Below are 27336 nucleotides of genomic sequence, written 5' to 3' on the forward strand. Positions count from 1 at the left end.
CAAACAAACCCATACATAAAAAAATAATGACCTCCTTTTGTAGAAGAAATGTTTTCCAATGATCTTCCAATAGGAGAACAACAGAAGAGGAACAATGTAATACAATAGGTTTTGCTGTTACCTTGGAATAAGTGGCACTTGGTTGTTTGCTGTCTTGAATTCTCTTGTTTCTGAGTCGTGTTCTTTATTTACTGTCTTGATTCTGGCGTTTTAAAATACTAGCAACCAGATATTGTTCATTTTTATGGTTTTCTTCTTTCTGTTGAACCTGTACACATACTTGTGGATTTCAATGACTTCTCTGTATTCTGACATGATTGTTGGCAAGAGTGGTCCAGCATTTCTATGTTCTCAAATAATATTCTCTGTCCAGGTTGGTTCAACAAGTGCTCTACTATAGCTGACTTTTCTGGTTGTATTAATTTGCAATGCCTTTCTGTTTTCTTTATATGTGTTTGGGGGCTGCATTTGGTGGTCCCTATGTAGGTTTGTCCACAGCTGCATGATATACGGTAGACTTCTACAGAGGTGAGAGGATCCCTCTTGTCCTTTGCTGAACATAGCATTTGTTGAATTTTCTTAGTGAGTCTGTGGATTGTTTGTAGGTTACATTTCTTCATCAGCTTCCCTATGTGGTTAGTGGTTCCCCTGTGTATGGTAAGAATACTTCTCCTCTAGGTGGATCTTTGTCTTTACTCTTGTGGCTTGTTCTTGGTCTTGCAGCTCTCCTGCTGTTTGTTGTGGAATACTCATTGGTCTGCAGAGCTCAGTTTAGGTGGTTCAATTCATCTTGGAAACACCAGAATCAAGACAGTAAATAAAGAACACCACTCTAAAACAGGGGAATTCCAGACAAAAAAATAAAGTGCCATTTAGCACCTCCCAAACCAAAGATGCCTCCAGGCACAACAGCTAAGCTACCTCCATGCAAATACTGGCTTTGTAACTGCAAGGTAACTTAATGCTAATCAACAATTGCAACATTCACACTTGCTTCAAACAGACAAGGGTTTTTTTTCTTCCACCCTGGACATTTCACAGATATATATACACAACACTTGCCTCACTAGCAACAGAACCTCTGATAATGCCAGGAACAGATGCAGATGAAACGCCAGGAGATAAAGCTACTGGAACATGGCCTTACAGCCTGAAAAACTCACAGCAACCCTGTGATTATGATTATGAAAGCTTTTGGCAATGCCTTGTAACCTTTATTCTAAGGAAGGAGCCCAACAGGAAATTAGTTGATTTCATCTGGAAAACTGAATTTAAAAGATGCGGCAAAAATGGAATAATAGCTATATTGGTGACAGGTAGAATCCTTTTATGTTTGTTTGTCTGCTGACAATGCTTTAAAAACCCATAATTCTGTAAGCACCAGAAAATTGTGAGTTTAGCCGGAAAGCTGATTCAACTCTAGAATTTTCTTCATTGATTTTCCATAAAGAATGTTGCTTGAGAAATGAACAATTTTACCCTCCTCCTTCTTGTCCAGGGACTCATTATCTTCTGGATGCTTTTAGGTTGCAAGGGCATCTAGGAGTGAAAATGCTCAGCCAACTAGAGAAAAAAATCAATTTTTCCTAGAGCTGAATAAGCATATCCTTCCATGAACACTCCCTGACCTTCAAATATCTCTAAGATTTGGTCTTTGTGGGAGTACTCTTTAAGTTGTTTCATTTTGCTTTGCCCATCAATATTTGTAACATCAAAATATTATGAAATATTACAGAAGGAACTTACCTGAATAGGACCAATCAACTACTTCAAGAGATTTCCGCTGCTGTCTAAAGTATCCAGAAACCAGTTCTAAAAATAAACATAAAATAATGAAAGAAAATCAGTATCCTTTAGAACAAAGAGTAAAAAACCAATTGCCACCCATGTCAATGCATTAATTTGTTTGCTATTTTATTAACATAATGTAAAAACAGAAACAATGTGCCCTTTGGTCTTTCTGGGGATCTCCATTGATATCGTATGTAGGTTGTTATTTGAATAATTCCATAGCCAGTCTCCAGTGTTTGGTTCTCGCTTCAATATTTTCAGCCTCTACTCTGCCTATTACTTCGGATCTGAGCAGCTTTCTTAATAAAGCAGACCAACTGATAATGGGATTATTGATTGAGTACAGCACTTTTGCAAATAGATTTAATCCAGGGGAAAATTGTTTGTGAACAATTTTTCTTAGGATTTATTTGCCATGGTGACTGGAACACTTACTAGAACTACAATAAGTACACGGAGACTGAAGCACACAAAAAAGACTCAAGATAATGCTTTCTTTTCAGCCATCTTGTGGAACTGACATGGTCTGATACTTCTGAAATTGCAAAAAAAAAATAATAATAACCAAACCAAACCAAAACAAACAAAAAAACCCCCAAACATTCTAGTAGATCATATCAGTTCCATGGATTTGTAGACATGACTTTAATTAAACAAGAAAAGCAAAGATAATTAAGACATCATTCTATAAGCAATAACTCAGGGAAAGAGCCTTATCTGTCTGTCAAATCACCATCACCATTAGACTCATATGTGGTCTTACTTTTAGTGTTCTTGACATATTTATAGAAAGATGACAATCCATGTATATTTGGCATCAAAGCATTTTTTTAAAACACGACAAGAACGCAAGAAGTCCAAAATCCGTTGTGATTATAAAATACAGTATGACCCCTCATCCAAGGACTCTATATAGACACTTACCTGCACCACCAACATTATTGTCCCCCAAAGTTTTTATGGGCTTGGCTATGTTTCCAGCTGAAGTGTACCATAAATTAACTCTGGAGGACATAAGAGAGGTCAACAAACTGATGTATTTGGGGGCTTTTCTAGGTCCCCCACTGCTATTCTATGGTATGCTTCTGACCTAAATACAGTCAAAATATAGGGTTCACTATGATCTGCAGTTTCAGGTCTCCATGGGGTTGGGTGGGTCTGGGGTTATTCTCTTTGTAGTGCTGAGCTTGGGAGGGTTTTTAAAGCTATACCTTCCAGAATCTGCAGCTTCACTGTAAAGTAACTTTCCCAACCTGTGTTTTAATGTTCCAGCAATTATATTCTTAGTTATAGTGTACACCCACATCCTAGAAATACTTACATCTGTGTTGTGTGCTGGCACAATTACAATGGCATCTTCTACTTGGCAAAAGGGGAAGATTCATCCTGATAAATGCCTGCCTGTCATAATCACATTACACTACCAAATGCTATCTAAATTGGTCATTAATCTAATTAGTGAATATCTAAGGGAAAAGACACATAATTGAAAAGAGCAAATTAACTGCATACCTACGTGATAGTTTATGCTGTGAAATGTGTATCTCCTATGTAGTTAGTCACTTCATTTCAGAGTAATTGCATGAAAATGATGAGAGTTAGAGAAACTGAAATATCACTGGTATGATTACTATATTTTGAAGTGTTATCTTAAATGTTTTTATTGGTCATCAACATCAAAGGACTGGAGAGTAAATATAGATTACTTCTTCAACAGCAATGAGCATATTATTTGCTCAAATTGGAAATGTATTGAAGTATTTACAATGGATTATTAAGGTTGCTGAGTTAGCCCAAATGCCAAATTAATTCTAAACCATAATTTTAATTGGATATCTAATGACAATGGTAGATTTTTTTCCCTTAGAGTTTGCGGGTGGGGGTGGAGTTTCCAAGCCTAATTATCTATGGTTAAGTATCTTTTGTCTCCTCCACCCCCTCCCTTTTTCTTCTTTATCTTTATTTTTGAATGTATAGTACTTCAATTGGAGATTAGATTGCTCATGTTAAGACTTAATGAAAAATGTTTTTAAAAAGAAATATGACACGTAAGGCTGACAAGTGCTACATTACCAAGTAATTCCATTTATTCCATATGCATCTCACAGCTAAAGAGATATTTGCAGCTAAGGAGCAATGTTACTTTTCACTCATTAGCTGACCTTTACTACTCCTTCCTTTATCCATTGTTCTCCAAATGATTGCTTCAGTCTGTGAAACATTCATATACAAACAAAATGAAGTTTGAGCATCAGAACATATCCACTTTAAAATTTCCACAACGGGTTGTAATGGAAAAATAATGGCAATACAACAAACAAATTATTAACACAGAAGAACATTTTGATGTACTGGCATTGCATATGTTCCATCTTACTTACAAAGGTCTCTATTTATTTATTTATTTATTTATTTATCAAATCAATTAATAATATACATATTATAGGAACACTTCTTCCTTGTATCCTTTTTCTTTGAAATATATCAATATGAGTGGAAGAAAAAGACAGACACATAATATTTTCAGAATAAAACTGATGAATGCAGCATTGAATATAGCCCAGAATGCTCTATAAGAAATCAGTTGGTTAAAATTAATTACAATAATCATTACCTCCCACTGAAAATAGTTATGTTTTATTACTGTGTGTACCTGCAGTTTGTTGTTTACTTTTTAATTATATAAGCCAGTTTATTATTATAATAAAGGTTGACTTATGAGTACTATATTTGAATACACTACAGTTTAGAATAAATTAGGCATGTATGTCTGGTTTTGAGAAATAAATAAGCTTCTTTTTCCCATTGTATATTTTCTCTAGGTAATTAGAAGGATGTTTTGGCATTTCTCTGAGTTCAAGCCTACATTAGCAGTTGGGTGAGACCAGGCCCCTTGTCCTAGACAACATGCTATTAAACAACATGAGACTTTCTTTCTTTGAAAAAATTCCAAACAACGTAACTTGTTTCTTTTGTTAATGTCAACAGTGCTTTCTTCTAAGGATAAGGAAAAGAATAGAGAAGAAAAAAAGAAGAGGAAAGAGAGCAAGGAAGGCTGTCTTCCTTCTCCAACCAGTTCTACTTAATAATAACTGTAATCTTGTGCCCAGTGGGATTTAAGCTTCCAGAATAAAGTGCATGAGTCTGTAAATATTTATTTATGAATTTCAAATATGTTTACAAACAGTGCTCCTTTTCTCCACTCACAATTAATGAAGGCGGTATAATCAGCTACCACATCTTCCACCTAACCCATTACAATGCTCGTAGGCTTCCTTTCAAATTAGGAATCACTGCATCAAAAAACTGTTTCAAATCTTCAGTTGACTTCTTAGTAGCAATGTTAAATCAAACTTACAGTGTACAAGACAAATAACCAAATTTATCCCCCTAAATCATCTAGTCAGATGGAATTACAATCCTAATATGCTTTACAGATGCATTCCAAATGCGGTATCAAGTTGGATGGGATTATATATCCTTATAGTTTATTATTACTGTTACAATTACCCTTCCTCTACAAATGAGTTCAATAGGTATTGCATTTACTGCACCAGAGGAAGTCCTGCACCAACCAATTATTGCTGTTGTTGTTGCGTGCCTCTAACTTATTTCTCAATTATGGTGACTCTAATGCAAAATTATCACAGGGTTTTCTGGAACTGACAATATGTAGCTCATCCAGGTTCACCCATAGCTGAGTCTAGTCTCCAGAATGATAGTCCAATGCTCAAAACTACTATACTACAATCACACTTTATGTAAATACTCTGAAAATAATTTTATACAATTCTTAATATATTTTTATCTGCATGAAACAAAGTTTGTGTACACTGAACCATCGAAAAGCAAAGGTGTCACTGTCCGATTCACCTATGTGAAAAATAATAATATTTTGGAGCATTTCAAATTTCCAGATAAATAATATCCAACCTGTAGTATGCATTATAAAAAGAATGTTTTATAAAAGCCTCAAACTAGAAGTGAAACATCATAAAAGTTTCTTGCTCTCCATGGTTCTATGGGAGACCAATGAGGCAGTTGTTACTATAGAATTAAAACCAAATTAACTGAAAGGCTGCCTCTTCCAATTGACCCTCTATGTGCCCTAGATCGTTCTCTGCACCCTAATTTAATTGTGCTCTGTGGGCTGTTTGAATTTGATGCTTTTTTATTTTTCCTTCATAGTATTCTGTTAAATATTTATTGTAAATTGCTTTATGAGGGCTTCTTCTAAAAACAAAAATATAATTAATGAAATTGTTGAAGCAGTTATGATTAACATATACTTTGCTGATCTCTGCTGTTTGAAAGCTCAAAAGACAGCTATTCTCTGCTTTGCGACTTCATCTATACTGTAATGAGAAAATCTGTGATTATAGTCTAAAAATTTTACAAGGCCAGCCTTTTTAATGTTGCTTATTTCCATGTACTCAAAGTGCTTGTTAATCACAACAAAATTTCTCACCTTTAAACAAAAATATATCAGTTGCAAAACAAAATGAAATGAAGCAATTCAAACTTTGGAGTCAATCCTTATAAAGCTATTGAACATATAGTTTGAAGAAGCCTACATTTATCAAAGACCCTGCTAATCCCAGTACAACAATCAAAATCTAAGATATGCTTCAGAAAACCAGAATATATATAGAGAGAGGGAGAGGGAGAGGGAGAGGGAGAGGGAGAGGGAGAGGGAGAGGGAGAGGGAGAGGGAGAGGGAGAGGGAGAGGGAGAGGGAGAGGGAGAGGGAGAGGGAGAGGAATTGTGTTGAAACAAAACTGAAACACAATCAAATCTCAAATCATTAAAGGTAAAGGTAAAGGTAGTCCCCTGACATTAAGTCCAGTCATGTCTGACTCTGGGGTGTGGTGCTCATGTCCATTTCTAAGCCGAAGAGCCAGCGTTGTCCGTAGACACCTCCAAGGTCATGTGGCCGGCATGACTGCATGGAGCGCTGTTACCTTCCCGCTGGAGCAGTACCTATTGATCTACTCACATTTGCATGTTTTCGAACTGCTAGGTTGGCAGAAGCTAGGGCTGACAGCGAAAGCTCACGCCGCTCCCCAGAATCGAACCTGTGACCTTTCGATCAACAAGCTCAGCAGCTCAGTGCTTTAACCCACTAAGTTTATGGAAAGCTAGAATGGCTATGGAGTCCCAACTTTACGTAATACATATCGTATGTATTACGTAAACAACATTTATTCTTTTTAAAACAGCTTCTCCTACTTACACAGCATGAAAAGCCTTATTTTATGAGTTGAACCAAATAAGAGAAGCCAGGACTTTTTTTTAGTTGTCATCTTGCACTCTATTTAATTCTCTGTTCAAAAGGATGTCCTTTAGCAATGACACTTTGTTGCCATCTACAGATTAGATAACAGTATACAGAAAGGTCATGCCATCAAATACCATTTTTTTGGTAATGTGTTGATGCAGTAAATTGTTCCTTGCTCCAGTCAAACTTTTCATACTGTTTGGAGAACAATGGTCTCCAAATAATGTTGCTACCGGTCATCATCATAGGTGACCACTCGTGGCTGAGTGTGATTGTCTTCCAAGGTTAGTGTTTTGGTGGTGGGTTTCTAAGTGACTGTGGAGGCCTATCCTGGATCCACATGGTCTTTAACAGTAAGGACATTGATTTCCAGATGGAAGGCACTCATGACAAGAGTTTGCTGGACGCATCTTCCTCTTGGCATGTTTCTCCCTTTTGCCCTGTATTCATGCCACTTCAAAACTCATAGCACTGATGGTAACAGCTGACCTCCAGTTAGAACACTCAAGAGCCAGGGTTTCCCACTTTTTGGTGTCTATGTCACTTTCTTCAATGTTAAGTGAGAGGCCAAGCTTTTCATGTTTTTTTTTTTTGAAGTTTAAAGTGGTGTGTGAGTCTTTCTATGAATGAGCACAAATGAAGAACAGCCAATATGAAATCTAGTGGCTCTGAATCCCCAAACATAATGGCAGAGTTCTGAACCATTGTAATTAATGCTATTTTTCTTAACATGAGTCCCCCTTTAATACTGCAATATTATTTATGCTACTTTTTCTTAGTTGTTCACTCTTTGTTTATTATACAGGGAAATAGTCACAGTGTATAATAATAATATCTTTTTGAATGTGTAGGGAAGCTTTTATTACTCTATCAAGCATCAACATTTTGAATTATTAAATGTGAAAGTCACAAAGTAGAGCAAAAAAATGGATTTCTTTCACACTTGTCATGCCATCCCATGCCAAGTCAGAATCACGCAGCAATGATTGCAGCATTGCTACAATCAGACTATAATACCCAAAGTGAAATTGAAGACTTCATTTTATATGTATGTAATATAATGGCAATTTGGCATCAGTATAAAAAAGGACAAGAAATCTTGTTTTTGCATTGTACACAGACATTGCAAAGGGATACCAGTGAGGCCAAAGGACAGGGCACGCAAAACAGGACAGTGGGGTGCTACAAACATGTATGTGTGTGTGTGTGTATGTATATATATGTGTGTGTATATATATATGTGTGTATATATATGTGTGTGTGTGCGCGTATGATTGTGATCTTATACATTGCTTTGCTGCCACCATTTATTATAAAGGTTTCTTTCACTACCACAATTTGATCCATAGGCCACCTCCTTGCTAGGATGTTTCAGAAGACACACAAACTCTTTAGGTGAAATAAAAACAAGAAACTGATGTTTATTGAGTTCTTGAACAGTAAAGATGCATAATGGTTTCAATAAACTGCCAGGATTTACTTCTACAGAGAATGGTTTTATATCATGAGGTTTTTTTTGGGTTTTTTTTTTAAAAAATAAACAAACAAACAATGTTCCACACACAGGAATACAAACAGGTTGTTTTCAAGCCTTTTGAATCCTCTTTCTCTTAGAGGGGACGTGGTTTTAAAAAGGGAATTTTCAGAGATGTTCCCAATGCCCATATGTCATGAGTTACTGCCATATTGACCTATTTCTGCAGTAGGCCTATGTTTACTGAAAATGCTGATTGTTTGAGAAATCAGTGCTCCAAAGAAGAAGTTACTATTAAGGATTTAGACCAATGAAATGATTTGTCTTTGGGAACCAATGAAAATGTATATTCCATTTACCATAAAAGGTTTGCAGCCCCATTGAGGGTGGCGACAAACTCTTTGATTGCATCCCCATATGCTTGTTTGTTGTTATTGCTATGGCCACACAATAGTTTTTACAGTTTAAAAGATTCAACTTTTGCGGTGTCCATTCTTGCCCTCCCTATTAGAATGGGGGCTTTTGTCTTTTTTGGGAAATATTTTGGTTTCTTTGCCCCTACACTCTGAGGCTTCAACACCAGCACTCTAAAACTATAGAGGCTCACTATATTTCTTAATCCTTCTCCCTGAAGGTTTTAACTATATTCCTCAAAGTGGTATCTTTCTAATAACAGTTTCCAAAAACTTCCTTCCTTCTTTCCTTTCTTCCTTTTCAAATCTCCTCACCTAACTCCCTCTTTAAATTTCAAACTCTAACTCTAACTCTAATAGCCGTCGCAAACTAGGTTCCTGCAGGAGAAAACCTTGCTAGCAAGTCCCTGACGTCACGAGCCTGCACCTCTCTCCCCGCCCCTTTCTCCGCCCCTTTCTCTTTGCCAGCGTGGTTTTTCCTTTGCTAGGGCAGCATTGCCCGCATTTTCTCTCAGTTGGCAGAATTCAACTGAGAGAAAATGCGGGCAATGCTGCCCTAGCAAAGGAAAAACCACGCTGGCAAAGAGAAAGGGGCGGAGAAAGGGGCGGGACGAGAGGCGGAGTCTCGTGACGTCAGGGACATGCTAGCAAGGTTTTCTCCCGCAGGAACAGAGTTTGCGACGGGCCTAACAGACAAAACTCTGGCTGCATAGCTCTTTCTTTTCCTTTGGCTCCGCCCATCTCTGGTTGCTAAGCAACTCCCTCCAATTTCATCAGCCAATCAAACTACACCAGCTATGAAGCTGTTTGATTGCTCCTCCCCCTGCTCTCCCCAGTTTTTCCCAGCCAGACATGTTACTGCCTGTACACCAACCTTGTAAGGTAGGTTAATCCGTTACAGATGTCCTTTACAAGTTTATTATTTATTTATTTACAGCATTTATATTCCACCCTTCTCACCCCAAAAGGGACTCAGGGAAGATCACAGAACACATACACATCAAAAATTCAATCCTGTTAAGCAGACAGGACAGACAACAGATAGAGGTATTATGTTGCCATTTTTCTCAACTTTGGCATCCTGGAAGTTGTACTCAATTCCAGCCGCAGGGAAGTGCTGTCATTCCATCCTCTATGACGTGATGAAGAGCCCTTGACTCCTCTTTTCTTTGCTTGCCAGAATTTTCTGGTATTTCCTTTATGATGCCATAAAATACCTCCCTGCTTAAGTGGTGCCAAATTTCTCTACTTAACAGCTGTTTTCAAACTGCTTAGGTGGACAGTAAACAAGGCTGAAGGTTGTGTGCTCACCCCAACCCGGCTTCAAACTGCCAACCTTTCAATTGGTAAGATATATTGCTGCTGGTGATTAACCAGCTGTGCTAAAGCATCGCTAAAGTTCATTTTATTCTACTTGCGGCAACACATTTGGGATTCCACACCTGTAGATGTGATGAACACCCAAAATATCAGTCTAGAATCTACTGAACTTTTTTATTTTACAGTAGAAACAAAATAGAAAATTTGATTATTCAAATGGGGTCCTGTCAGCTGAATGCTGAGCTCCTGAAAAATTGGCAACAGTAAAAACAAAATCTGAATGTCATTAGAGGCTGTTTTAGACATTTGCATGAATCTGCTGCGCAATATTTACAGTGCATTCTGCAGAAAATGCTTCAGATGTACATAATACACATTCAGCCTTGCAAATGCTAATTTGTTATCAGCAAATGCTTGGTTTTTATATCTATTTTATATACCTATATACTGGTGTCATGTAAACATTTATCAGACTGAAAGGGGTTGTAAGTGAAAAGGTTAAGAGGCCCTGCTCTATGGATCTCCATTCTCTATTCCCTTTTCGCTTGACAGCAAAGCAAAACAAAACAAAACAAAACATGGTAGGCATAATGAATCACTGAACTAATTAAACATTATGCAGATTATAGGAATTCTAATAGAATAGATAGTTTGTAATATTTATTCCTGTAAGATGTTACTACTGCCATCTCTCAACAAAAATTCTTAGAATAATGATTTCATATTACCTTTCTTGCTCATTTCAAATTCAGAATTCACCTCCATGACCTTGTTCAACAATTTTGTGGGTTTCAAACCTTTGTCACCACTTAGCATGCATTGCTTGCATTATCATAAAACAGGCATCTTGTTTATTTCTCAACCAAAGCAATTAGGATTGCTTTTGCACTGAAGTCATTTCCCTTTTGACTAAGCTCATAAAAGCATCTCCTTTTCCCATCTGGAATCCACTTTTGTAGCATATAAAGCTAATTATGGTGCTAACGTGTTTGCCTTTGATCCCGCAGGCTTGAAACTTACTAGGTTTGAGGTTAATTACTATTTTCAATCACAAGCTTTAAAAAACCTCCAAAAGCCAAGGACAGATCATGTAACCTTTCTAATCATATGCCCCCATAGGAAAAGAATTCACAACGCAAAATCCCCCACTAATTAACATGAAAAGGAAAGGAAACACAAAATATAAATAAACACATTTCTTCACTGAACATTTTCCTTCAAATGGGATTCCTCCTGAGGAATTCTGTATTTTTTTTATTGTGACTTTTTGTAGACACCATGTTTTAGTTAATCTACTTAATAAATAAGCTTCTCATTTAATGACTTGCTCTTTATACTTAGTCTCAATTCATTTTAAGAATTGAAGAGTCTTGCTCTAACTTTGAATGACCTTACTTCATGGATGCATCTCATTACAGATTTATTTAGTTACATTTATTTATTCCTTTCCTCATGTAGCTTGTGATCATTGACATCATTCACCTCCTCCATTTTAGCCGTACAACAATAGCGAACTGTAAGTAAGGTTAGATTGAGATTAAGTGTCCAAGGTTGCATTTTAAGCTTTGATATTTTTATTGGGCCAACTACAATGCAAAAAATACATTATGCAAGCTTTGTAAGGTTCATTGACATCTTCATCAGGACCTGACTTTGTTGCCACCAATGGATTTATTGCCTGTTTTTTTTTTACTGGCTTTTGTCCCAAGTCTCCACATAGTCAAGAAGGGGAGTGACCCCTGTCTTCATTCAGATCCCTCCAGATCACAACAAAACAAAACAAAACAACTGACAACAAAAGTAACATCTGAGAAAAATTGAAGGCCCGTAGTTTTAACATAATCACTTTTCTTCCTCTGAATGATTTTTAAACATCTTTGCCTGATTAAGAAGCCAGGAAACTTCAAAAGGTGGCATGATGTATTTTGTATTTGACCCAATATGTACCATATTTCATTGAATCTAAGGCACACTTAAAAAATGAGGCTTCAAAAATGGAGTGTGTCTTGTCCTACGGCACTTCCACCCAGGACTTAAACATGTGCTGAAGCAGTTGTAAAAAAAAAAACACCCCACTTTGGCGTGGTTCTAAGTCCACACAACCCACCCAAAACCCGAGCTTTTCCGGGGAGAGTAGCTACATGCCATCCCAATAACAATCAGGATGGCATGCAGCCACCTTGAAGTCCCCCCCCCCCCAAAGTTAAAAAAACCCTTTAAAAGTTAAAAAATGTACCTGGCCACCATTATCTTCTTCCTCACACCCTCCTGGGGCAAGGAAATGATACACCAGATGATGGGGGGGGGGGGGGGGGGAGGCTCCTCGCCTCCCTCTCCCTCTCTTGGTGCATCATTTCCTCATGCCAAAAGGGTGCAATGAGGAAGATAATGGCAGCCGGTAGGTTTTTCTAACATTTAAGGGGCTATTTTGGTGTTTGGGTGGGGGTGGGAGGTGGGGGGGTCGGTGCCTTCTCAGTTTTTTGGATTCTTGGAGCCTGAAAAACTGAAATGGATGCATGAATTGGGCCTTGGGATCATGTGACATGGTCCCTGGGCCCAATCCACACATGGCTCACACCTGGTAAGACCTTGATCTTACATATGATCCAGATCTTACTAGGTGTTTAATTAATTTGGAACAAACCAGGGAAAGTCTACTTTGTTCCAAATTAATTTGCTTTTACCAGAGGCATCGTGTGGATGTTTCCAGTAAAACCACTACAGGTCTTGTTTTCAAGACCTGTCTGGATGTGCCTTTAGATTCAGTGGTGTTTTAGATTATGCTGGTTTGGGATTTTTTTCAATTATCTTACCTTCAAGAGAGGAAGAAGCACCACAGCCCCAAATGGCTCTGCCAGCCCCCATCATTTTGACCTCAGTCTCAACCAGATGGTTGTTGACCACCTGACTGAGCTAAGTGCTGCTTCTGGATTTTGCTACCTCCCCAATGGGCCCATAGACTTAGTGAAATAGCCTCATGCAAGCAAGAGGACTCCCTACTCACTCCACTGGAAAGATTTCGTCACAAAGCCACATTGAAACAAAAGCAAGGCATTTGGTGTGCAAAGGAATATTGATAGAAAATGTTTTTTCCCCATAAATTGAAACGTCAAAAACAGGGTGCACTTTGTTACAGTAAGTCATAACAAGATCAAGTGTGTGTGTGTGTGTTAAAGAAAACTTTATACTGTTGATTATTATGTGCAGCTGCTAATGTAGGTCAACTAGTAAGTTTGGACCACACCCGGTGGGGTATAACTGTATGGATTTTAGAATACAGTTCAGCTTTTGCTCAGAGGAGCCTTTGCTCAGGCAATTTGCTCAACCATTTGTATTACTCTCTCATTTGGAGGAAGTTGAAGAAGCTTTATTCTGTATTGCTTACAAGGACTATGTAAATTTGTTGCACTGTTTGTTTTGTTTGCAACACTGCAAGTTTATTTTTTAACTCTGCTGATAAGAGGTTTTTTTCTGTTCATTTTTCTCTTGCCTGTGTGCAATGTTATTGTGTCTTTTGCATTGGACCTGAATGAAACCTGCTTGTGTGCAACACGCTTTACATTCATTCTGTGAAATATGGTAGAACCATTTTGCAGATTTTAGATTTTGTGTTATTTTGCCACATGGCTAACACGGATGCTTTGTGTCTCTTTTAGAGAAAAAGTGGCATAATAATAATCATCATCATCATCATCATCACCATCATCATCATCCTTGGCAGATGACTGCAGTTTTAAAGCTGGAACTCTCCAGCTGCAGATCAGCACTGGTACTTATTTCATAAAATATTACAACAACAAAATACATACATTTGCAGTAAGTAAGGCAATTCTGAAGACAAACCCAATAAAAATATTAATGAAAGTTCTGAAGAGTTCCCCTCTTCATGTCAGAGGCTCCTCACAGGCGGCCACAGTCTGTGGTGATATTTCTCTATCTTTCACATTTCACATCCATTATCAACACTGAAAGCATTCTTTTCCTGACACTTTTCCTCTTTCTTCTTTCATCGCATTTATGGCCCGCAGGGAGTAGGCTCTGCCTGTGAAATTATCTTTCTCCTATTCTTTCTAGCTGTATGTTAACCTTTTCCTAACACTCACATGGAGTGAATGCTGAAACTATGCTAGAGCTTCAGTAAATATTGTTCAGAAATGATGGAGGAGCTGAAAATTTAAGAACAAAAAACATGCAAAATCAATCTTAATTAGAACTAGATATCTTGTGCATTGCTTCTTGCCCCCTTGTTTCCCTTTCGTTCCAATAATAGAAAATAAGTGTACATTTATTAAGCTTGAATTATTGAGTCACAAGATTCTTGCTCAGCTAACTAATTCCCATCCTTCAACATTTTTGTCTTATTTTATTTAAATACATATTCTCATCCTACCATCCCATTCCCATCCTACCACACCTATACAATACCTTTACAAGAATATATTTACTTTCCTTGAAGTATGACTTTTTAAGTTTATTTTGGGGTATTACATCTCCAAGAAACCATAACCTTCTCCTTTCAGGGAAACTACAGACATCATGAAGCCCCAAGATTCTAACTTTCTTTGTATCACTACAGTAGTAATACCATTATCTGGTTTGGCTGCCATTTTTAAAAGCAGAAAGATGGGGTATACATTGAATAGTTAAACAACTATGCTATATAAACATATGCAGTTAATTACATCCTACTGATGGCATCTGATGGCAACAAATTCTGTTGTTGTTGTTGTTGTTGTTGTTGTGTCCTCAAAGTTGTTTTTCATTTATGGTAAACTTATGGTGAATTTTCTGGTGCTGAGAGTGTGTGATTCACTCAATGGGTTTCCATAGCCAAGTGGGAAATTAAACCCTGGTCTCCAGAGTCAAACTACAGTTACACAGTATATATTAGGGATCTGCAGAAATTTGCATCAGTGTCATAAGTGGGATCTATTTCGTAAGATTTATACATATGACCATGTCAAAAACTTAAGAATCAAAACTCTCACCTAGTACTTTTGTGTAAATTGCATGTCTTAACTCTCTCAGTGATGCAGTTTTCATTTCCAGCACAAGCAAACTGTACCAGGAGGCGAAGCCAAACTTGGTATGCTTCTCGGCCTATCAGGGCTGGGGGGGGGGGGGGGTGGGGGTGCAGAGCCACAGCAATTCCCCTCTAAATTAAGGAGCATCATGAGGCTCCCTTCATTGTGAGCTGGAAAAGGGGAGCGAGCAAGCAAAGCAGCAGGCTAGGCTAAGGAAAGACAAACAGTACGCTAGGCTACATTGAGAGAGGCTAGGAGGACCGAGTGACTGACTGCTATTAGGAGGAATCCAGGCTGCTGGGAGTCTTCTATATTTATTTTATTTTAATTCTATAATGTAATTTGATATTGATTCTGCTAAGGAGTGACTGCTGGGAGCAGAAAACCATTCTGTGGGCAGGAAACTCTTCTCAGTTATTGCATCTGGAGTAACTATGCTGGAGTAACTGGGTCAACAGTTCCAAAGCTTTAGTTTTCCAAAACCATTCTATTGTAGCCTTTTTAAAAATGACAAAAATAAAAAAATCCCCCAAAATCAGAACATGTGCAAATCTTTCTGAAACATGGGGGGAATGATGCCCTGGCTATGTTGTGTCATTGTATTCAAGGAGATAACTCTTTCAAAAATGATGTTTGAAAAAACTTTTTAAAATCCCCAAAGATTTGTGGGTGAGTAAAAGTTCTGAAACTTGGGGTGGAGAGGTAACAGTGATAAACATGTTCTACAATTGTAGCAAGTTTCATCCCAATGGCTCTAAAAATGAGGGAGTAAGGAGTTCTGGAAGAACACCCACTTCTGCAATTATAATGAAATAGTAATGAAAATTTTGTTACAGAATAATAGTTGTATGATACAGACCCCTAACACTATTGTAGAAACAATTCATTCCCCCTACCTCAATTTAGTAATGAATATTGAAACATTTTAATTGACTGCGCACTCCTAGTATGTGTGTAATTTTCGTGCACTGTGAAAGGTGGCACCCAGTACCTTCTTCTGCAATGTTCTCATTCTCTGTGTAGAACAGAAGCTGAGGCTCTCTCTGGCACACTGTGATTCCCACCATCCATTTATAGTGTACATTCATGTGCATGTTTCAGCTGTCCTTGTGGATCCAAGGAAGAAGGAGCAGCGGCATTGTAGTGGGGATAAAGATGGGTCCTTCTTCTCTGGGTATGCAAGGCCAACCCTGAAACTATCAGCTTTACTGAAGACTGTTGTTGTTCATGTGGGTAAGAAGCAGGGAGGGTGGAGCTACCTATCAACCTACATTTAGGAGAGCTGCATAACTATTCTAACAGAAACCTTTGCCAGCCTAAGACAATCTCCAACACATTGCTATTAGAATATAGTGTGTGTATGTGTATGAAGTGGAGGAAACTATGAAAGGGTAAATGTACTGTCTGTAATAAAGGATTCAAATAAGTACTGAAGAAAAGGTGTCCACAGAGCTACAAAATATTGTATTGCACTGCCACTGTATCATTCTTCTAAATGTGCTTATTCATAAGTAAATATATTCTTTCCAAATATATTATCAATTTCTTGCAGTCTTAATTTCAAAGAAAAGTATGACTTGAATTTCTGATCACTTAAGTAGGCATTGGGAGGGGTGAAGGAAGATATATTTCCATTATGATGTCTGAAAACTCCATAATGTATTATTTTTGCATAGGCTACAAAGTGATCCAGCTCAGGCCCAAATGCCTATCAAAGCTTTCTATCATCCCAGCTTTTCCAGAAATAAATATATTTTCAATAAATAAATATCAGTAGAAGACCACTCTCATTCTTAGCATTAGTAGGACATACTGGTAAAATCAGGACAGAATGGCACAAATCATTGAAAATTATAAGGTTAAAGGAAATATATGTCAATGTTGCACATGAATAACATAAGATAAATAAATAGATTAGTTTTTTTTAAAGATACGCCCTGTCCAGTCTACAAGGGTCAAACAAAATAGTTTCTTCTTGCAACCAACCACTGAGAGTTGTAAGCATGATGTATGGCTGCTCTCACAGCAGAAATGGTTTGCACCTGTTCATATGGTATAAGAGGAGCCACAATTTATTTTAGACCTTCCAGGAGTGAACCTATTGTTTTTTGAAATGTAGGCAGCTGGATTGGACTAGATCTGGGGTAATACAGTCTTCACAGTCTTGCTGGGGATGTTGCTTCTGGAGATCATATGGTTAGGTGCCTTGTTGAGATCTCACCAGAAGTTACATCATGAGCAAGGCTCTGCTGGGAAGCTGTTTGGAGCTGTTTCTGGTTGCAGAGGTGGCCTTCAGGAGTACAGGGCACCAGTGCCATTGCCCTGTTGGCTTGACTGACTGTCTGGATTCCACAACAGTAGGTGTGGAGTTCCCATATGGCATCCAGGACAGCACAGGAGCAGTTTAATCTGGAGCATTTAAGCAGGTGCAGAAACAGCAATAGATTTGTTTTTCCTATCAGAAATGCAAAGTCTATACTCCTACACAAAAATAAGGTGCTTCTGATCTGTAATAAAAATATGGACCAAAAGAGTGTTAGATCTGTATGCCCAATATGACACAGGTCAACTTCATTAGGTGATTGATTTGGTTGTATGAAAGTATATTGTATAATAAAAAAATGTGTTTTCCATGCAAAATAATTTTCAACAAGGAAAAAATGCTTACAGCAGGAAATTAATATGAAGCTTTCTGGTGTCTAAAGATCAGCTTATAATAATGTAACACAGTAAAGAGCAGGCATTTTTTTAAAAAAAAATATGACTAGATTATTACTACCTACTGTCTCCTTAAAAAAAAGATATAAATCTTTGATCCAACAACTAATAAAAATAAATTAAAAGAGATCTTTTCATGTATTTGTTCTATAAATGAAAAAACGAATGGTGGCCTGAAGCCAAATACAGTACAATTTCCCACTGGATGAACAGGCAATCTGTCTTTAAAAAATCTTAAAGGCTTTAAGTATAATAATAGGAAAGAATCTAAATAAGAGACTAGAAGTGAAGAGAATCAAGCAATTGTAACTTCATATTGCCAACTTGGTGCTTCGGAACAACAAACCTCATTAGCTTTAGACAGGGCTGCCAATATTGAGAAATGATGGGATTTGTTCAAAAACACCCAGAGGTCCCTAACTGCCTGACTCTGCACAGAACAGTGGCAAAGATATCTGTTAACTAGTGACATTTCATAGTTTAATTAACATTGTGCATTACATTCAAGACCTGCAATTTTTCCGCTGCCCAAGATGAATAGCTGACCTCCTTTGGAATGGTATGGTCAGCACTTCATATAACACTGGACACCTATAGGTGTGATCAATACTTAGTCATATTTTGCAAAAGACATCTAAAATGTATGGGCCTCATAGCAAGAGTAATTAAGCTCAATTGGTCTATTCTTAGTAAGAACAAATTTTGACCCAAATGCTGTAATACACCAGATTGGGAATCATATGGCTTTCTAGTTGGGAATCATATAGCATGTTTCCATCAGTCCTAGCCATTGCTAAGTAACACCTGGAGTCCAACTACATCTGAAGAACTTTATGATTTCCACCAATGCAACAGACATTCAGATTTCTGGTCTTTCAATACTTTTATAAAATCAAAAACCATGGGAAAATGCATCTCACAATGATGCAGGAATGAGGAAAGTTGTACCTACAATTTTCTATGCAACTCTAAACAGTACACTAGGTCTAGTCTGTATTGTATCTGGTCAACCAAATACTCTGCATGACAGCTATTTATCTTTCAGAGCAAAAATAAAGGTCACTTCAAATACAGCAAAGTAGACTTATTCTTCTTCATGGTCCACCAGCTGCTATACTTTATGAACACTGTAGTTCATTGTTCTACCCTCCAGCACAGTCAATGCCTCTTAGAAGTCCATCTGGGATACAGCAACGATAACTAGCACCCACTGAAAGTGCAGTGAATTAGTGCCATAGTTACATAAGTAAGGCTTTCAAGAGGGCAGCATATGTTCATTTCTGTGGATGATGAACCCTGTTCTTGACATACAGGAACACACTCAATTCCTCACGCTACTTTCTGGGGGTTTGCTAAAAGCTGCATGATTCCCAGGAAACCAGGCATCTTGAATCAACATTATCTCAATTTATGAAGAAGCAATAATTGTCTATTACAGAAAACTATGCCAATATAATAAAGTATGCTACTAAGATAGTGAAAAAAGAAAGATTTAGCTTATCATCAGAAATCATTAATTTTAACCATAATTGTTATTCTTACTAGAGGTTTTTTTCAAATTCAACCCTACAATCCTAAAAATGATGCTACATTTTTCTTCTATTTTGTCCTTCCTTCCTTCCTTCCTTCCTTCCTTCCTTCCTTCCTTCCTTCCTTCCTTCCTTCCTTCCTCCTTTTTATGCTGAAAAAGAAAACAATCTTCTACTTCTTTGAAATCTTTCCAAATAAAAGCTTTCATTCTACTTGATTTGCACCTGCCTGTATTGCCTCAAAATGAATGTAGAAGGCACACATGTGCATGAATGATAGTTTATTCACATAAAACCTGTAGGTAATTCAGCAGGGAAAGGAATGCATAGCTCTTCATATGTTTTTAGATTATGACCACCTTTACCCATAATTCCTGGCTCTAATATATTTGTTTATTTAGTATTTGCAAGGAGCTTTCTTATTCAGTTACTTATATTTTCCCCACTTGCATGGAGTCCAGCAGCCCTAATCCCCAACAAATGTGAAGGGCTGACTGTATTCACTTTTTATAGCACACAAGATTTCTTCACATCTTCTTTATGCATACTCAGTTAACATATGAGATAGTTAGTACACTAGTTCCTCCCAATAAACAATTCCAGCATCCTACTTTATTGATGTGAATGATCATGGTCCAAAGTGGGAGTCTCCTGTATCAATATATTTCCATAGAGAGTTCAAGGGATACAAAAATATTTCTTCTTCAACTTCCACATGTTCAAGTCAACAGGGTATATGGTGGGGGATGGGGCTGTTGGACTCCATTTCTTCAGTGGAAGGGAATAGGGCATTCTCTTTCCTCATATGTTCACTGAACACTGGTGGGGAATGCCTGAAGGTATACTTGATATATTTACTATAGATTTTTTCAAGTTCATACATGGGCATAGAAAATATGTGAGCTTGCACATATTTTTCATCAATTTCTCATTTTAACAGACAGAACACTACTTGATTCAAAGAACCTATTGTCTTTTCCTTGCAATGCAGTCAATCTCATTATCCTAGATCTAGACCAACAGAAGACTAGAGCAAGATAGAAGCAGTTTTGATTTCTCCTTTCTCAAAGACCATTTAGTATTTATTTAAAGTACTTTGAAAGCACCTAATACTACAAACCATTGTTCTGCAGTGCAAAACACTCTTCATACATCTGCCTTATCACCCTCACCTCAATGGAGCACAAGCCAACACCATAGAATCATAGAATCATAGAATCAAAGAGTTGGAAGAGACCTCATGGGCCGTCCAGTCCAACCCCCTGCCAAGAAGCAGGAATATTGCATTCAAATCACCCCTGACAAATGGCCATCCAGCCTCTGTTTAAAAGCTTCCAAAGAAGGAGCCTCCACCACATTCCAGGGCAGAGAGTTCCACTGCTGAACGGCTCTCACAGTCAGGAAGTTCTTCCTCATGTTCAGATGGAATCTCCTCTCTTGTAGTTTGAAGCCATTGTTCCGCGTCCTAGTCTCCAAGGAAGCAGAAAACAAGCTTGCTCCCTCCTCCCTGTGGCTTCCTCTCACATATTTATACATGGCTATCATATCTCCTCTCAGCCTTCTCTTCTTCAGGCTAAACATGCCCAGTTCCCTAAGCCGCTCCTCATAGGGCTTGTTCTCCAGACCCTTGATCATTTTAGTCGCCCTCCTCTGGACACATTCCAGCTTGTCAATATCTCTCTTGAATTGTGGCGCCCAGAATTGGACACAATATTCCAGGTGTGGTCTAACCAGAGCAGAATAGAGGGGTAGCATTACTTCCTTAGATCTAGACACTATGCCCCTCTTGATGCAGGCCAAAATCCCATTGGCTTTTTTTGCCACCACGTCACATTGTTGGCTCATGTTTAACTTGTTGTCCACGAGGACTCCAAGATCTTTTTCACACGTACTGCTCTCGAGCCAGGCGTCACCCATTCTGTATCTTGCATTTCGTTTTTTCTGCCAAAGTGGAGTATCTTGCATTTGTCACTGTTGAACTTCATTTTGTTAGTTTTGGCCCATCTCTCTAATCTGTCAAGATCGTTTTGAATTCTGCTCCTGTCCTCTGGACTATTGGCTATCCCTCCCAATTTGGTGTCGTCTGCAAACTTGATGATCATGCCTTCTAGCCCTTCATCTAAGTCATTAATAAAGATGTTGAACAGGACCGGGCCCAGGACGGAACCCTGCGGCACTCCACTTGTCACTTCTTTCCAAGATGAAGAGGAGGCATTAGTGAGCACTCTCTGTGTTCGTCCACTTAACCAATTCCAGATCCACCTCACCGTAGTTTTGCCTAGCCCACATTGGACTAGTTTCCTTGCCAGAAGGTCATGGGGGACCTTGTCGAAGGCCTTACTGAAATCCAGGTACGCTACATCCACGGCATTCCCTGCATCTACCCAGCTTGTAGCTCTATCGAAGAAAGAGATCAGATTAGTCTGACATGACTTGTTTTTGATAAATCCATGTTGACTATTAGCGATGACTGCTTTTGTTTCTAAGTGTTTGCAGACCACTTCCTTAACAATCTTTTCCAGAATCTTGCCCGGTATCGACGTGAGGCTGACCGGACGGTAGTTGTTTGGGTCATCCTTTTTTCCCTTCTTGAAGATTGGGACCACATTGGCCCTCCTCCAATCTGCTGGAACTTCTCCCGTTCTCCAAGAACTCTCAAAGATGGTTGCCAATGGTTCCGAAATGACTTCCGCTAGTTCCTTCAATACTCTGGGGTGTAGTTGATCTGGCCCTGGGGACTTGAACTCATTAAGAGCGGCCAGGTATTCCTGAACGACTTCTTTCCCAATTTGGGGTTGGACCAGTCCTTTAACTTGCAAAAAAAATGACATCCCTATAACTCTGAACACAATGAAAAGTGACAGTTACATCACAAAAGATATCGCCTGATCAGTTACAATAATAATAGCACTTAAAATTAGTTATTTCCAATCTCTGATGCTAAAAAGCTTGATTAATATATCTACACATTTAAACAATTACAGTCAGTTATTGACTATAATCATGAAAAACATTGTGACATTGAGGTTAGCTTCTATATTCTATCTTTGCACAAAACACAGATGTTTGTGAAACTGGAAATGGCAGCAGGCAGATAGCAGCAGCTGCTAGGTTCAGTCTCAGTAGAGTAGTGAATCTGATAAGCATTTTAGTCAAACTTTAAATAAACTATCCAACATTCTGAACAATAATATCAAAATACATTCAGCACCTTGGATAGTACATGACACGGAGAGCCACTAGCTGTTCATGCATGAAGAAGACTTGATAACTGTCCTCCTCCTCCTCCTCTCCTTCTAACATCAAGCTGACAAAAAAGGAGGGGAAACCCTTTCCTTTGCAAGTATCTCCACCCCCCCCCCCATTTATTTGATTAGTTCCATGTGATGTTTCTCTCAAATGATCTTGATGTTAGTGGCGATAGAAGATTTTATATTCACTGAGGATATGTACCACATTTTGCACCTGAATCACATTCCAAAGTAGACACACAGTTAATCCGAAATAACTCTAGCTGCCAGCAATTGTGAACATTTGAATATTTCTGGAATATAAACGAATTTGTGCATATGTAGATTCTCAGGAGAAAGAACAGGATACATTAAAAATCTTTCCCACAGTCACTTTCCCCCTGAGGTTTCTGCCGAGGAGATGAAACCATGATTCAGAGAAATCTCTAACAGATTGTGTGCTTCTGTCACGCTGCCATGAAATGGGGGGAGAGCAGGGGGAACCAGAACTTCCCATGTGGAGATAATAAAGAAGACTTGCTCACTTCAGAACATTTCAGAGCCAGAATCATACAATACAAATCCAATAGCTGACAGTATGATTCAGAAAAAGCACAGACCCACTAAGAATGAAATAGTAGCACCCCCAAATCTTTTTGTACAAATCTACTGGTCAGGAATGGAGAAAGAGGCTAATTTGGATGAACACTTGAATAAATTCTATTGAATCTATTCTGTGTTCAAATGTCTGTAGTGCTGACTACTGAAGTTTGTTTCCTTGCTCTGATCAACAGATGCCAAAGACTTAAAACAGTAATAGAAAATGGTAATGCACTGGTCCAAACAAATAACTTTATAAAAGCTAAGAATTCCTTTTTTCCAGTCCTTTTCATATTCAGGAGGCAGAAAGTCATACTGGGGCAAACACACATATCCCTGTTATAGTTACATCATTATTATACAACAAGCTGTATTTTCTGTTAAAAGCTACAAAAACAGTAGAAACATAGCCTCCCTTTGCAATTGATCTCTTGCAGTTCATAGTTCATAACCTATTGGTTGTATAATATCCTTTGTCTCATCACTGCCTTTGATAAAAGGTTTCAGGTGTAGGTTACAATTGTTTTCTTCCGTACATTACTAGCCCTTTTAGAGTTGGTTATGGTGCTATTGATGCTACCTCTAAGCGATCCACCTCTATTGCCATCCTTAATCACCAGTACTACTGCTTCCGCCCAGTAGCTGTTTGGGACATTTAGAGTGCATCTATACCAGATATGGGTAAACCCAGGCCCAGGGGCCAGATGTGGCCTCTTGGGCTCTTTTCTCAGGCTCTCCTCTCTCACACCATTTTATCCTTCCTTCCTTTTCTCATTCCTTCCTCCTTCTCTCCCTCCCTCTTTCTTCCTCCTTCCTTCCCTTCCACCCTTTCATCCTTCCCTCTTTCCTCCCTCCTTCCCTCTCTTTCTCCTTATTTCCTTCCCACTTTTAGCTTTTATTCCTTTTCTCTTTCCTCCCTCCCCTCCTTTCCTCCATTCCCTTCAACTCTTCCTTCCTTCCATCCTTCTCTTTCTCACTTTCTTCCTTCCTTATTGTTTTCCGTCCTCCTTTCCTCCTAGGGGATGTTTAGCTAGTAGAAGAGAAGGTAGAAAGGGAACATGAGAACCATGTTTCAATATTTTAAAGGGTGTCCCATTGAGGAGGAGGAGGGGAAAACTGATTTTCTGCTGCTCTAGAGACCAGGTCACAAGGGAACAATGGATTCTAATGGCAGGGAAAGAGATTTGACAAAAAAGATTAGGAAGAACTTCCTGAGAGTAAGAGCTGTTGGAAAGTGGCATAGGCCTCCTCGGAGTGTGGTGGAGTCTCCTCTGAAGGCTTTTCCATAGAGGCTGACTATCAGGAGTGCTTTGATTGTGCTTTCTTGCCTGGCAGAGGGTTGAACTGGATGGCCCTTGGGGGTCTCTTCCAGCTCTAGGATTCTATATCAGGAGTTGGCAATACAGGGTCTAATGGTTACACTTTTTCACTCCCATTCACCATCTCATCCTGACCGAGGCTAACCCTTTTTGGATCCAAATGTTTCCATCTTTCCTTCACTTTCTGCCTTTGAAGGAGAGAAAAGGGCAGGGAGGAGACTTAGGGAGAACATCCTCTCCTGGCAAACACATCCCGCTCTGGCCCACTATATGGCCCCCAAGTTAGAAAGTTTGCCCATGCATAGAATTCATACAGTTTGTCACCAGTTTCACTGTTATGGCTCAATGGGATCATGGGAGTTGCACTTTGGTGAGCACCAGAACTCTTTGCCAGAGAAGGCTAGAGAGTTTGTAAAACTACAAGTGTCCATAGCACTGAGTCATGTCAGTTAAAGTGGTGCTGAGTTGCATTAATTGTGTACTGTAGATGTACCCATAGTCTGTCTTATCAGATAAATCCTATCTCACCCTACTGCCATCAGCACAGCCTCTTGCATGCAATCCCACCACGAATGAAACCATGAGCACATAACAAGTGGAGAGATTAAATCAAGGAATTCACAGCCCCGAGTTTGCAAGATGTGAGCAGGAACTTGATAGCTAGGGATTATGGAAATCTGTCATTTAAAGGGTTACCAAAGTTGACATGAACTTCATGCCAAACAGCACGAAATAGCACCTTTTGATGCCAAATAAATTCAAAATATTGTGGTGAACATGTTCTGAATGACCCAAATTAATATTTCACATGTAAATACTTTTCAATTATTGTTTCTTATTTACTCCCCCCTTGTGTTACTAAAGCAGGCCTCCTACAAATGAAGATGATGAAATTCACACAGAGAGGAAGGAATCTTCTCAAGATATTCTAGAAACCTGCGACAGCAGTCTAAGCAGTCATATCAATCACAAGAGAGTGCCTTAATTATCTCTGGGGAAATGTTGTGACTGGATAGCTTATTTTTTATTATAATTTTATCCCAACCTTCCCTCCAAAGAGCTCTAGCAGCTACATGGATCTCTTTTGTATTCCTCCTTTTGATCTTGAAAATGGATTTTTTTTTCAAACAAAAAACTGTCAGGGAACTTCATGGTTGATTAGATTTTCATTTAGTTCCCTGGTATAATTCAACACTCCACTCAGTGCACTGCCCACAACCGGTTTACATGTTTTAAAACAAAAAGGATGAACCAATTGGCAAGGGAAAGGAACTTAATACACTATACTGTGGTGGTTCCCAAATCTAGCCACCTATAAGTTGGATTACAACTCTCATAATACTACCCATCAGTTTGTTGATGATAATGGAATTGCCTGGATACTCATACTTGTGAACCACCATTATATAGAATAGTGACCTTTTTAAAAGTGTGATCTTCTTGTTTCCTAAGCCTCCTGGGTGCTCCCTTTATGATACCTATAAGGCAGTTCTACCTAGGATGAAGAATGGTGAAGATTAACAACCTTGCAATTCCAGCCAATCCTTGTGTCTTCTAGGCCACAGTAATAGGCAAAGGGGGACACTCACCTTAGATGGTAGGTGCTGAAGGGAAGCAGTGTTCAAACTCCAGTCATTCCTCCTGCACAACTGTTACCATTTATTTATTCTTCTGAGGAGAACAGAACTATGTGTGACGTTTCTCTGTTCATGTATTGCCTAAATTAGCCTATATCAGCTGCAATGCTAAGAAACAATAGCAAGTAATTAACTGCTAGACCTATCAGCTTCCATAAAATATGGATGAGAAACTTTGTCCTTTGCCTTAGATAATAGATATGGCTCCATATTTTAACAACTGTATAGTGAGGTTTGCATTCATGAAGATTTCCCCGGTTTTTATATCTCTCTACTAGGAGGGCTGGACACTTCAGATGTTTTAGCTATAGGCAGCAACTAAACCCCAGAAGTTTTAGAAAAGGAAGAATCATACCCTCAAACATTACACAGATGCAAACTAGGGTATGTGTAGCTGAGCAACATCAATGTGGTCAAAAGTTGTGATTGGGCAACAAGCATTATTAAAGACAAAATAATTTCTGAGAAAAAACACAGAAATCTATTATTTGAAGCAGGAAAATCCTGCATTTTATGTACTAAGTTTAAGAAAGTCTCTAAACAAAGCCCCCAAACCACTAAATGCAACATTGTGTGCATGTGCATCTTTGGGCACAGGACAACTAATAATGCATTAATCTAAAATCAAAATGCCTTTGTCAGGCTTGCTCAAAATCCCACATCTGCTGTATGAATGTTGTGTTCACACCCAAACTCTCTATCTGAAGCAAATTATTGTTGCCATACACCTTCAAATTATTTTCAGCTTACTGGGAACCTAAAGAAAACATACTTTTTGCATGATTTATTCAGATAGGATTTACTATTGCTTATTCTTAAGGTAAGTGTGACAGGTAAATCATTGTAGAACAGGTCAAATCCCAGCCTCTTCCACTTGCTCAGTTAATGGAATACAAACTACTTTGTACTTTGAACTGTTTCATGAATGGAAATAGGCCAAAAACAAAGGGGGAAAGGGGATGGATGGGAGAGAGAAGCCAGGACAATTTAAAAGGAGGTAACT

At 38.5% G+C, this 27336-nt stretch overlaps 1 protein-coding gene across 4 annotated transcripts in view; it reads right to left on the reverse strand.

The window, feature by feature from the left end:
* Positions 1-27336, reverse strand: part of PTPRZ1 (protein tyrosine phosphatase receptor type Z1) — a 127670-nt gene that overhangs the window by 85553 nt on the left and 14781 nt on the right. For all 4 annotated transcript variants that reach the window (XM_060777730.2, XM_060777729.2, XM_060777734.2 and 1 more), the window contains exon 2: positions 1747-1812. In XM_060777730.2, the coding sequence (XP_060633713.2) occupies positions 1747-1812 (66 nt within the window). The remainder of the gene's footprint in view (positions 1-1746; positions 1813-27336) is intronic.

The sequence above is a fragment of the Anolis sagrei genome, chromosome 5 (genome assembly GCF_037176765.1).
Source record: "Anolis sagrei isolate rAnoSag1 chromosome 5, rAnoSag1.mat, whole genome shotgun sequence".
Classification (NCBI taxonomy): domain Eukaryota; kingdom Metazoa; phylum Chordata; class Lepidosauria; order Squamata; family Dactyloidae; genus Anolis; species Anolis sagrei.